Source organism: Thamnophis sirtalis, unplaced genomic scaffold (genome assembly GCF_051295495.1).
Source record: "Thamnophis sirtalis isolate CommonGarterSnake01/CBP01778 unplaced genomic scaffold, rThaSir2_p1.2 scaffold_1, whole genome shotgun sequence".
Taxonomy (NCBI): Eukaryota; Metazoa; Chordata; class Lepidosauria; order Squamata; family Natricidae; genus Thamnophis; species Thamnophis sirtalis.
The window spans coordinates 126,587,773-126,602,008 of record NW_028261381.1 but is presented as its reverse complement, the minus strand read 5'-3'; the positions used below and the strand labels follow the sequence as shown (position 1 = coordinate 126,602,008).

The following is a 14,236-nucleotide window of genomic DNA, read 5'->3' as shown; positions in this document are numbered from 1 at the left end:
TTCTGTAGTTTTGTGTGTGCATCTACCAGTGTTCTTTAATTGATTAGGACTTCCTTTGCCAAGTTGACAGAGGGTTTGCAATGATGCCACACATTTGTTCATCCTAAAGAATCTTCTGATCAATCTATATATCTCTCCTTTTCAGACTGATAGTTCCAGTCAAATCCGTAGCTCTTCAAGGGTGAAAGCATCCTTTCTAGTGGTGACACTGACCACAAGAAGAGTGATATAAATTTGATAAATAACTTTTATCTGAAGGTTGAAACATTTTTTTCAATTTTCCAAACCAGCCTATAATCCTGATCTTCTAAGGTCTTCTCACATGCAAGTATTTGGTCTGAACCTGCTGAGCTTCCTAGTACCTGCTATCTGGTAAGGAAATATTGTATGGCACAAATTTTTAGTCAGATCAACTAAAGACATTTGTTTTCTGATTCTTTCAAAATTACACCTTTACATACTGTATTCAGCTCAATTCTATAACAGGAGGGAATAATTGCTAGAAAAATCTTTTTAGAATCCTGGAAGATGATAACTTGCATTCAGTGTTGCTGCAAAGAAACATAAGTGACTGTTTCCATGAATTCCCCAAAAGCTGAACTTGACATAAAACTAATATTAAATTTAAGTAATAATTGATGGAAAGGGGATGGATGTCAAGTCTTCTTCATTTCTGTGCTACCTAAGGAAGATGGAAAAGGTGTTCCCAGCTCCATACTTAAGAAGCCAGCTAACATGATAGGGTGTTTCTTGAGCTTTTTAAAGGTGTACTGGCAAGAAGTTTCAGAGGTGGTATTCAGCAGGTTCTGACCAGTTCTGGAGAACTGGTAGCAGAAACTTTGAGTAGTTCGAAGAACCAATAAATACCACCTCTGATTGGCACCACCCCCATCTATTCTCTGCCTCCCAAGTCCCACCTGATCAGGTGGGAATGGGGATTTTTCAGTAACCTTCCCCTGGAATGGGGAGCAAATGGAGATTTTACAGTATCCTTCCCCTACCATACCCACCAAGCCATGCATGCCTACCAAGCCACGCCCACAGAACCAGTAGTAAAAAAATTTGAATCCCATCACTGATGAGTTTCTATTAGACATGAAGTATGGAGTTGTTTACAAAAAATACTTCTCAACTAAGGAACTTTCTTCTTTAGTATTGTTTGCAGCTTGTTGATATTCAGGGGTGAAGAAAAAGAACCCTATATAAATGTATTGGCACTGGCAGATTTGCTGCTTTGTATATTTAGAAGAAAACTTTGTTAAGAGGCTTCCTACATCTACCGTACTTTTCAAGTATACAAGAATGGTTTCTCCAGCAGCCCCCCAGGTTTTAGCTGCTTTGTGTTTAATCAAAACCTTCTAGTAATATTTTAATTTTCTTCAGTTACTGATATTGTTTTTTGTGACAATATTTTTCCATTCAAATGATTTCATTAATTTGTGCCTTAGCCTTTCCCCACCCCCCAAAAAACCTATTAACAATGCCCTCCTGTAAAGCACCAACAGAACATTCAAACATGCTGTAGCCAGCAAAATACTTTTGACAACTCCACAGAAGGCTCTTTATCAGTCCTTCAGGCAGCCATCAGTTCACACAATGATTTCCCATCTATCTCAATTTAAGACAATGCTGGCAGGAAATTGTCATAAACTCAGCTGCCAAGGACTTGTTAAAATATGCAATTGTTTGAGCAAGAGGCATTCCTCTCCAACTTCTTTTGATTCATATGCTACAGATAAGCAATTTCGCTTAATAGCTGATCTAATGTTTTATTAAAATAAAATTTACATTTATATAAAAGTTATTGTCTAAATCCCTTTCCTGCTTTCTTTCTGAAACCTGTTTACAATGAGCTGACAGTTGGATATCTTTGGACATATGACAATATAATAGTAAATTGTCATGAATTGTAATTCTGCTCCTGCTGAAGATAAGCACAAAGCTCTCATTGTAGCAGGTCTTGCTATTTTAAATGTATAAGCCCTATTTTGATGGAACCTTTTTACATGGCTATATCAAAAACAACTGTATCCCATAGACTAATTTAGTAATTGACTAAAAATTAGTGATGCGATTCTTCTAAAAAATTCCCATTTGCCCATTACCAAAATATTTTCCCATACTTAAAATCACAAGTTGCCAAAACAATTGTGGGCCATCCAACTAATCAGAATGTGTGCAAAATAATCAAAATCTTGCCCTAGTGTGCATCTAACTATCTTTCTGTTGGCTTCCATTTGATTTTGCCTTTTTTTTTAGAAAAGAAAGTGAGCCTGTATGATAACTATTTTTTTAAAAAAAGAAGATAATAATATAGCTATTGGCCCTACTTAAATACATTGGCTTTGCCAATGAATTACAATTCTTAGAATGTTACAATAATATGCAATATAATATGCTGATGTCATCAAGCTCAACTAAAAGGCACCCCAGATATGTGTTTCTTATAATTTATATGCACTGTCACTGCAAAGGGGACATTTGTTATAAATGTAGCATGGCACAGATAGAAGATGTTTCATGTCAGGCAGCTGTTCATTCCTTTTTCTTTCTTGATTTCCACTCTTTCCTTGCAAGTTTCTGTCAAAACACTGAAGAACTCTCTAGTAGTCCATTAGCACTGAAGAACTCTTTAGCAGTCCTTTAGCATGCAAAATAGATCACGCTTACTGGAACCAATTGCAACTGAAAGGGCTGTAATTCATTGTGCTCCTCACTTGTTTATCATGCATAGAAGGTTTCTTCAGGGGATGCCAGACTCAGATCTGTGCTGAGACCATCTGCCATTCACTGTAACTCTGCAGGAAGTTATGATCCAGCATAAAGAATGCACTATGCATTTACATCAACTACTGTTCTCCATCTCAAGCTGCCAAAAAGAAAGGGCAATGTTCAACACATTCTAACCATCATGATAGCTTTGACCTTCTCATATTTTCATATGATTCATAGTCTGATTTCACTACCTGCCATAATGAGGCTGGCATAAGGACTCAAATAAAGTCAGTGTTCAGACAATATTCTGGCAGAGAGTAGAGAAGTACAAGCTCTCATGCCCAATTATGCTGCCAAATACTGTCATTTTCTATCAAAACTAAGGTAAGTCCACACTCTGTTCCACTTTCTAATGACTATACTTTCCTTTTTTCTGTGTTCTCAAAGAACTATGCAACATGCAGCCCAGATCTTTAGCACTTTGATAATGAATTCCAGTATCGTACATTTCAGATCTGTTGTTTCCCTGAAGCATTTTCATAGCCTGTTTATCAGTTTTTAATACAATATTAAGTAAGGTGGTTGCAAGAAATTGATATAGTTATGTAGGACCTGGACAGCCCTGGGATGACATTGGATGATCTAAAGAAATGCAAGAGAGGAAACAGAAATAAACCATTCATTTTAAATGTAAGATTAAAGAAAAGGACTGATGTGCCAGGAATTCATAATCTCCAAATGCACTAACTACTTAGGTAACCTTTCCCCACCACCACCATCACCAAATAAACCTTCAAGGCTCTTCTACTACTACCAATAGTACTTTAAAATTACACCATTAGTAGAAATGTTTATGCCAGAATCCTCAACTATAGTTCTACCACCAGGCAGACTTTAGTAACTTCCAGCATTTTTTTTCTTGGATTAAATGCATTATGATATGTTGTCTCCAACTAAACCTTACAAGCCAAAGGAGTTCTTTGTTCTGTTGGGCTTGTAGCAGACAAGACTATAACAGATAGGTCCAACTTGTTTAGCATTCTGCATATCCTTGTGCCATTTGGAAAACTCATATGCATGGATGGGTAGGCAACCAGTATTTATTACATAATTGTTACAACTCAGAAAAGGGTAAATAAGCATCCATATGAGTAGGAAATGGTAACCCGATTCTCCATAAAGCTTTCCAAACTGGCTGCCATTACCACAACTTCTAACAGTGAATTGCATAGTTTATGTGCTATATGAAAATAGATTTCTTTTGGGTGATTCAGTCTCCTTGTAATTAGTCTGTGGGCGACCTTGAATTCTAACATTGTGAGAGAAGGATGAAACCACTTCTCTGTGTGTATTTATCTATGCTATGCTGATTTTATTGACTTTTATATCTCTCCTTGTCTTCTTTAATGCAACACTAAACATTTCCAGTTGCCAATTGTAAGGTAGCTGTTCCAGGTGCTTATATATTTTGGATGCCATTTTGATGCCTTTTTAACTCTATAATATCCTTTTCAAGATAGAAAGTATATTTTATATTAAGAGTTCTATCTGTAATCTCACGGCAACTGTCCTAGACCCAAAGTGTTTTCAAAGAACACAATTTTCACAGCCATCCTAAACAAAAGCAGAATACCCACCAGCCTCACCTCTAGCTAGACATTATGCCAGGGAAAAGGAATTACACACAGAGAGGCATTGTATCTGGGCCACTCCTCTACAAACTTCACAAATGGGAGAGACCTGGGAGAAACAGGTTATGACAGTTCTACCTGGAGGCAATTCTGGGAGCCAAGCCACATAAGCTTTAATAGTTAAAACCAGCTTTTCAATTGGACCTGGAAGCCCATTGGAACACATGGAAATATTCATAAATTTCACTGTAACAATTGGCTACTATGTCCCATCTGCATCTCCAGCAGTAGCCATTCTAGGGGAACCTCAAAGTCATAGATTTGGCCTTTCAGAGGAAATCTAATTCCATTAGAGTCAAAATTGGAAGTGATGGATTCCAGATTGTTCTATTTCAGTTTGTCCAATTCAGGCCTCCACATCTTCCACGCATCAGGACAAGATTACTAGATTTCCAGTTTGGCCTAGAATAGAAATGTGCAACTAACTGTCATTAACATATCAATGGTACCTCATTCCAAATCAATGGATGACTTCTTCAAGTGAATTGCCATAGATGTTAAAAAGCAAGGATGGGAGAGTTGAGTCCCTCTTGCCACTTTACAGGTATTTCAGTCTGGCCTTGAGAAGAAGATGGGTGTCAGCAGCACTTCATTCAGTAATCAGGAAAGAAAACCACTGGACTCCATTTGTATTGAAATCAGGGGTGTACTTTTACTAATCATAAATGAACAGTTGCAAAGCTAAGCTAAGTCTGGTTAATTAGGTGCGAAAGTGAATAATATAATGTATAATTCAACCCCCTCCCCTTGGCATCCCTGTGCACAGTCCAATCATAATTCTCCCAAATGTCAGATGTGAGATAACTTCGAAAGGCATCACCAGGATGGAATGCTGGACTGTTGGCGTTGGTGGGAAACACTCCTCCACATGCGCAGTAAGGTGGTCAGTTCAGCCTCTCGAAACTTCCTCCAGCACAACAATGATTCCCCACCCAAATACCATGCCCCCCCTCCCCGTTTCAATGGCAGCCGAAGCAGTAGCAAAGCAGAGGCTGACAATGGGAGTGGGGAAACAGTTGCTCAATCCAGAGAAAGGAGAAGACATTAGAAAGAGACTCAGAAAAGCTCTGCTTTGACCGATGTCTTAAAAGGAGGCAGTGAAGGGTTTCAACAGACTTTCAAGATTCTGTTGATATACCCTACACCAATAAAGTAACATTCCTAGAATTTCAGTGGAGCCTGTTTCTTGATTTGGCCTACCTTGAAGGGCTGACAATCACAGTGACTGATGCTGTTTGTTCAAGAAGTCTCGGAAGTATTACAAAATAGTGCCCCTGCTTTCAATTGTCATAGGTGATCCAGAATGATGCTGTATCAAACACTGCCAAGAAATATAAAGTTGAGTTTCCCTAGCCATTTATTTACCGAAGCAACCATTTCAGTGCCAAGTCTAGGTCCAAACTCAAAGAGGAACAGATAATCCACTTTAGCCATGATGTTTTCCAAATGACACCCCCAAACTTTACCCAAAAGAGGAAGTGGAAATGGAGCAGTAGTTCTCCAGTTGCTGAATCTGAAGAAGGCGTCTTTAGGAAAGACACTTCTCCCAAAGAAGTGACCTTTTAGGGGAGATAAATAAGTAAGTAAGTAAAAAGGCAGGCAAGTATTCTGGATCATGCATTGCCTTAAGTCCCAAGAGGGAATCAATTGATACATGATAGAATTGCACAAGCAAAAATGCTTCCAGGTTCAAGATGTTGCTCCAGTTACTCTTTCCAGATCCTATCCAGGTCTATTAAATGTGTCAGACCGACCAACTTCTCCAAGTTAAACATAAGATTCAAATATGGCCATCCATATGGATTAGACTAGAGATTATCTAGAACAATCAGATGGTTGCCATTGAGGCCATGAATTCTTGACTCTTGCCAAACCCCACCTTCATCAAGGAAATTGGCAATAATATTGAGGAGCTCAGTAAAGAAACTTACAGCTTCAGCGTACCTTGGAGGAAGCTAACTATCTTGACCCCTTCCAGTCTGGCTTCAGGCCCGGTTACAGCACTGAAACCGCTTTGGTCGCATTGACCGATGATCTCTGGAGAGCCAGAGATGGAGGCTATGCATCCATCCTGGTTCTCCTTGACCTCTCAGCGGCTTTCGATACCATCGACCATGGTATCCTTCTGCGACGACTGCGGGAGGTGGGGGTGAGCGGCACTGTTTTACAGTGGTTCTCCTCCTACCTCTCGGACAGGTCGCAGTCGGTGTTGGTGGGGAGGGAGAGATCGTCCCCGAGGCCCCTAACCTATGGGGTGCCGCAGGGTTCGGTTCTGTCCCCCCTGCTATTTAACATATACATGAAACCGCTGGGCGAGATCATTCGGAGGCACGGGATTAAGTACCATCAATATGCGGACGATACGCAGTTGTATCTGTCCGCCCCGTGCCAACTCAATGAAGCGGTGGACGTGATGAACCGGGGCCTTGAGGCTGTTAAAGACTGGATGAGAGCTAACAAACTGGTACTCAACCCGGAAAAGACCGAGTGGCTGTTGTGTTTTCCTCCCAAAAATTTGGTTAACGTTCCATCAATCAGGCTGGGGGGGCAAAATCTATTCCCCTCAGATAGGGTCCGCAACTTGGGAGTCCTCCTGGATCCACAGCTGAGTTTTGACCACCATCTGTCGGCTGTGACCAGGGGGGCATTTGCCCAGGTTCGCCTGGTGCGCCAGTTGCGGCCCTACCTGAACCGGGAGGCTCTCACAACAGTCACTCGAGCCCTTGTGATCTCTAGGCTGGAATACTGCAATGTGCTCTACATGGGGCTGCCCTTGAAGAGCATCCGGCGACTTCAGCTAGTCCAGAACGCGGCCGCGCGAGTGATCATGGGCGCACCACGGTTCGCCCATATAACACCAATCCTCCGTGAGCTGCGCTGGCTACCTGTTGATCGTCGGGTGCACTTCAAGGTCTTACTTACCACCTATAAAGCGCTCCATGGTAGTGGATCTGACTATTTGAGAGACCGCCTCCTGCCAATTACCTCCCTGCGTCCCATCAGATCGCACAGAGTAGGCCTCCTCCGAATTCCATCCGCCAGTCAGTGCCGACTGGCGACTACGCGGAGGAGAGCCTTCTCAGTTGCAGCTCCGACATTATGGAACAACCTCCCCGTGGAGATCCGTACCCTCACCACAGTCCAGGCCTTCCGCACAGCCCTCAAGAACTGGCTATCCCGTCAGGCCTGGGGATAGGATTACTCTCACCCCGCCCGAATGTTGAGTGAATGTTGTGTTTTTATGACCAATTTCCTTTAATCACGATTTTTTTTTTTCTTTTTAAGTTTTGTCTTGCACCCCCTTCCCTTTATTGCTGTAAGCCGCCCTGAGTCCCCTCAGGGAAAAGGGCGGCATATAAATTTGCAATAAAACTAAAAAGCAGCAGAGGGGGGAAAACATGAGGAATATCTCTAACTTTTGCTATAAAGTAATCAATTTCATCATTTGTCAAACAGCACTCTGGTTAGGCTTTGGAGCTGTGGCTGATGAAGAACCTCAAACCCAGAAGGCAAATCTTGGACAAGGCCATACCTGGGTAGTAAGCATTAGTACATTTTGGTAATGCATGCCATGTCTGCTCATTTATGCAAAATCAGCTTGTAAACAAATGTGATCTTATTACAAATCTGGAGCTAACCAATAGCAGCCTAAGGCCAAAACCATTAAACTTTACACACACACACACACACACACACACACACACACACACGAGAGAGAGAGGGGGGGGGAGGGAGGGGGAGGGAGAATGTAACAAACCACAATATAATTTTATGAGAAAACCCACTTTATAATCTCATCTGAAAAGTGTCCATGTATTCCTCCTTTCTGTTTTTTTAATCAGATGCTCTACAATCCCGTGGTACTTGAGATTTGTCCAAGGCTTTCTGAAAATTCCAAGCATATAACTCTTTGATCATCCATGTCTACACTGACATTCAAAAAAGCAAAAAGGTTAGTATGACATGATTTTCCTCTCTGAAAACCATGTTGATTTCTTTTTATCATGACTTGTTCTTCTGTATTTTATTCTTTTTAGTGATACTTTTGAACAGGAACAAACAAAGGAAGGTTGATGTTTAGTTTAGATAGGGAGCTTCCTCAATTTTTATCTAAAGAGCATTGCTCAGGTGCTAAGGGTCAAGTACAACCTAGAACCTATCTGACTGCAGTCCTTGGATTTCCACTAGTACAGACTTCTCTTTATTATAGATATAATCATTGCTGAATTCTTTAATTCATTTCTACAGTTTATGAATCACTGGGCTTTTATTTGTTTGTTTTCTTTCAGAATACTGATTTATCTTAGAAGCATCTGCCATTGAGTTTTAAAGGAAAATGGAAAGTGTGAGTGAACTTCAGAATCCACTGTTGTCCAAGAACAATGGACACCTTCATGGTAGCTGTACTTATCACCAGGATTACCATGGTCATCGTTGTCATGGCAAATTATATTCCTATATCTTCCAAAATTCAGGTAATGCAAGGACACACCAGTTGTTGGATGCCAGTTCTCTTCAACTAGCTGTTGAAGCGCTGTATGGTCCAAATTTCATTCTGGTGAAGGATGAAAGCAGTGTCAAAGTCAAGGACAACAAAGGTGACAACTGTGAGACAACCTTCATGGAAAACAAAGACACATCTGCTGATGTTTCTGATGAGCAAGAAACACAGGGAAGATCTCTAATGGAAAATGATATCAAAATCCAGACAGTATCTTATGAAGTAGAGGAAGAGGAATTGCAGGAATATGAGGTAAACTTCTAAGGATTCATTCATAATATACACTCAGAAACTTCTGAGTACACATTCTTAGGACTAATTTTTAAATAACAATTCTAAATGCTTAATATAAAAACAATAATAATACACAAAACAGAGATTATATATAACACAATAACTGTTTCTTCCCAAGAGACATCTGTCTTTATTTTAGAGAATTAGAAATTAAAGCATAATTAATTAAGAATAACATGACTAATATTTTTTTTAGTAGCTTAGGACCTTAGAATCTAAACGTGGAATGTACTTAAATATGAAAAATGGCTCCATTTTATCAATACTCAGGAAAAATAATTTTCCAGTGAAATCCCAAATCCCCGACTAATAAAGTGAGCATTCAGCTTGAGAGGAAAAACAGAAATACCTTTTAATTCAAGAACTTTTAATGTTAGCATTTTGCCTCTAACTGAGGGGAATGAGAGGATATGGCTTACAGAAATTATAAAATCCATTTTTCCTCCCAGTATGACACTACAGTATTAAGAAGGGGTGGGGGAAGTATATGAAAATGCAGCTGGAAAGAAGGTCAAATGAAAGTATGAAGGAAAGGACTGCAAAATACTTCATAAAAGGAAAACTAGGAGGCTGAGAATGCTACTGTACTTAAATGCCAAGGTAATAATAGATGTCCTAGAAATATTATAGCAAGGTAATGCAGAAGAAGAAGGTTTCAGTGGGAAAAAACAAAAATCAATAGGATGCCAACTGCTTTGCATTAGGGGTGGAAGCTGACAGCAGTGAATGCTGTTATTACTTTGTTTCTGTATTGCTATTACCATGATCATCACTATTATTATTATCATTGTAATTTTTTGTTTTACTAGTTCACAGGGAGTTATTTAATAACAAAAGATTGTGACACTAAGTATGAATAATTAGAAAACAAGTTCAGATGAAGGAAGCTGAACTTTTTGCTAACCCATATATTTGACACTAAGCTATAAAAGCAATAAAGGTCCTCTAATATAGTACAACTCAAGCTGTTAGCATTATCTTCCTTTTTTATTTTCCTAGAGGTCAGATTTCTGCTCAAATCATGGGACTTCTTAAAAGAGTTGCCCATAAAAATTGAAATCAATTATTTGAAGACGTGCATTTCAATATCTTTGCTCCTGATATAACATTAAATTTCCCCCCTTCCTTACACACCATTAGAACTAGATTAGATTTGTATTCTGATTACTTGTTTACCTACAGGCACATTTTATGCTTTTAGCCACTATTGTTGTGTAAGACTAGAAAAGACTTTGGTTAGTGAGGTGTGTGGTACTTAATATTATAGGGAGGGGCAAAGGACATGTTGGTGGGTTGATGATGCACAGTTTTAGAGACTGGGCAAGAAAGAAGCATCTCTTCACAAGTAAAAGAAATGGGAGGTAGAGAAATCCATCTTGGTCAGTTCCAGTGAAAGTAGAGTGGTAGGATGAGCTTCTGAAAAGATTCTTATTAATGGAAGGAATGGCAAGTGAGGCATGAGAGTGATATGGGTGCTTGAGTTAGTGGGAAAAAGGCTAGTCTAAGTGGTGTTTTTTTTAATGCTTGCCCAAGAGTATCAAACATATATGGTTGGATAAGTGAAGATTTGCAGGTTGGCAGGACCAGAAGGTTGATCCTGAAGATATTTTTCTTGGTCATGGAATGACAGAAGCAGGCAACTGTTGGTAGATTCAGCAGAAAAAGGAACCTGTGTGTTAGCAAATAAAAGCCCCCCCTTTTAACCCAGCATCTTCATTGCAGATATTGCACTGGACAGTCTAAATTTGTGACAACAATTTATAGTCCTAGTTTGGTCAATAAAACCCTACAAGGCATAAGATACAGTGGTGGGTTTCAATTTATTTTACTATCAGTTTCCTAGTGCGCGTGTGCATGTGCAACACTTCTGTGCATGCGCAGAAGCATCCAGGCAGGTGGGCGGAGCCTCCCACCACTACCGGTTCACCCAATCCGGGGCGAGCCGTCAGAAACCCACCTCTGATCAGATACCTGCAGCACTCTCTGCTAACGTTGGAATCTAACCAAACAGGAAATTTGGGAAACAGCAAGAAATTGATATTCTTCTCTACCAGGATCATACTCTGAAGCAGGCTTCTCCTGAAAACTTCCTGCTCAGGTTTTATTATTTTTACTTATTTTATTCAACCTATTACTTCATCGTGTTTAGGTTTTCAGCTTTAATTGAAAAATTCCCTATCATGCCTCCCTGCATATACCTTTTCCAAAGATCATCTTTCCCAAGGAGAGTAAGCTAATCTGCTGTGTAGCCTTTTAGAAAGAGAAGTAGCCAAATCACCATGTGACCTTCCCTATGGAAGCCACATGGTGTCATCCCAGATGGAAGCAGCCACTACAGGAGGGCAACAGGCAACCTCTGTTTAAGAAGGCCACATGGTAGATCAGCTGCTTCTCATTGGGAAAGGTGATCTTTGGAAAACTAAGTGGAGCAAGGTGTGACGGGGGAGGCCCAAGGGTGTGGAACCCAACAGAATGGGAAGCCATGCAAGCAGTGTCTTAGGTGGTGGAGGAGGTCCTGGGAGGCCTGGGGCAGGCCATGTGTGAGCTTTGGCAGCTCAGGCAGTGCAAGCCTACACGCCATGTCACAGAGCCTCCTCCATCCACCAAGGCACCCTGTGCTCCACTAAACAACTAATGTAATCACTTGACAACCACAATGGAGAAAATCAGCATTATGGTCATTAAGTGCAGTTATTATGTTGGCACCTCATTTAATAACTTCTACCACTTATGACCATAATTCTGGGCTCAATTTGGGTTGTAATTTGAGGATTACCTGTAATTGTTGAAAATCGTTTGTGTAGTATTGTCTGAATGAAATCCTACTAAAATCTATAAAATACTGTTAGACATTCAAACTAAATAAGATATGGACTGAAGTCAAGGAGAAATTTCTCAGTCAGCCCACTGATAGCATAACTACTTCCCTGGCAATGCCAGGTATTTTCATTTTTAAGACAGACACCAGTGGTGAAGACTATGCCAAATACCATCTTTTAGATCTCTGTTCTCAGAGGATTATTCATATTAATGTCAGTTATGTGGCAGGTAAGGAGCCTGGAGCCTGGAGATTGACTCTATTCCTTGAGTTTGGGCTGGACTTACTGCCTTCTCTGTTGCAACACCTGCCCTCTGGAATAGTAATATGACACTCATCCTGAAGATGTTCCATAAAGCACTGAAAACTTAGCTATTTTCCCAGGCCTTAGGGCAGGGTGGTAGGTGAGCTCCTGTAAGTTTTTGTGTGGCATGTTTTGGTTCTGTTTTATATGTTCTTTCTTGATGCATATCTTTTATTATTCTTGTATATTCAAAAATGTGAAATCCCATCATATGCATCAAATTCTTCCCAAGAACCTTCAATATCACAATGTATCAGCACAGTACAGATGTGGGTCTAAGCAGTGTCACCTTTTGCAATTGACTGATAGAAATGTTATCAATACACAGGTTTTCTAAGTGCCATACAAGGTTTTTTGACATGGCACCCAGTTGGTTTACATGGCACCCAGTCACAGAAACCAATTTATGCCATAATGTTTCAACTATTCATTTTCAGATCTTGATCTCTTTTATTATTATTATTCCATCTGTCTAGAAGAGTCTGGCATATCTGCCTAATCCATCCAAATAAATAAAATATTGAGACAATACTACATTCCTCATTTGGGAAGTTTCCTGCCAGGTGAAAATTATTTGCCTACCAGGTATCAGGAGAAATGCAGTATGTTGTCAAGACAACAACATTAAAAATGCATAGTGTTTGGATTTCTAGTCTTGCTGGATGCTTTGTGGGGCAATCTTACAGTTTGCTATTGGTCATTATTTTCAAATTAATTTACTTTCCAGAGTGACTCTTCAAGTGATAGCGAGAGTGAAGATAATTTTCTGATGCTTCCTCCACGAGACCACCTAGGCTTAGCCATTTTCTCAATGCTCTGCTGTTTTTGGCCCCTGGGAATTGCTGCCTTCTGTTTTTCTCAAGGGGTAAGACTGCACATCTATTAATATACAATATGCGTGTATGTAAATTAGTCTTGACTTACTAAATGTCTTTATATATGAACCCTACCAAGTCTAACTACTCATTGTTTCTATTTACTATTTCATAGTAATAAATCTAATCTAAAATTACTTGGGATTTTCCTGAGATACAAAATGCTCCCTGTATAGATTTTTTTTCTTTAAAGAAAAAAACATAGCTAGAGTCAATGAGTGATGGGAGGGGGCCACAATGTTGCTACTTATGCTAGTGAACAATATATACATGAAATAATTGCTCTTATGTTACTTCCGTCTGACTTGTAGTTCTACTGACTTCTGTCTGTAGAAAGCTCAGATCTTCTCATGACTAATGAATAATGTCTGTGTCTGAACAAGAGAGAAATATTAGACTTCTCAGTTTTGCAGATATCTAGATATCTGCTTGGATTTAAGTTAATAAACAGGTGAGACTCAGGATTTATCCACAGAGATCCGGACCCTTCCCACTCTCGCGGCCTTCCAAAAAGCCACCAAAACCTGGGGCTGCTGACCCATGAATGAGGTCCAGCCCCCAGCTAAGTCGAGTGTATGGTGTGTTCCTTTTAAATTGTTCTCGTCTTTCCCCTATTTTTTTATTTTTGTTTTATCTTTGTATTTGTAAGCCACCTGGAGTCCTACGGGATTGGGCGCCATATAAGTTTATTAAATTACGAATTTTACGAATTATCATCTGTTCTTTAAGAAATGTGTTTTTTTCCCCACTGTGGGCTTAATATCCTGAAGAGCATTGCCATCTGTATCTAACCTTCATGAGATCAAAAAGATTTAATGTATATCATAACCCAAACTCCATTCTTTCTTACTTTCTGATGTTGCATGCAAATACTTAAGAGGCAAGGTTTATGTCATAATGTCCTGATGTGTATTTGTCATTTGCTCGCCTTGCCTCTTCATGAGACTCATGCTCAGGAATATTACCTGTCTGAGTTACATGCAGGTATGGAAAAGACATGAAACCTATAGTGGACAGGGAAGAACCAAAGGTGATTAA

The 14,236-nt window shown here is 39.8% G+C and overlaps 1 protein-coding gene across 2 annotated transcripts in view; it reads left to right on the top strand.

Annotated features, from left to right (window-relative positions):
- SYNDIG1L (synapse differentiation inducing 1 like) overlaps positions 1–14,236 on the top strand; it is a 53,881-nt gene that overhangs the window by 28,729 nt on the left and 10,916 nt on the right. The window contains exons 1-4 of one of the 2 annotated variants that reach the window (XM_087724171.1): positions 295–372; positions 8,249–8,358; positions 8,696–9,159; positions 13,051–13,188. In XM_087724171.1, the coding sequence (XP_087580297.1) occupies positions 8,743–9,159; positions 13,051–13,188 (555 nt within the window). In that variant the 5' untranslated portion in view covers positions 295–372; positions 8,249–8,358; positions 8,696–8,742. Of the gene's footprint in view, positions 1–294; positions 373–8,248; positions 8,359–8,695; positions 9,160–13,050; positions 13,189–14,236 lie in introns of those variants that run through there. The other variant, XM_087724166.1, reaches the window with a different exon arrangement.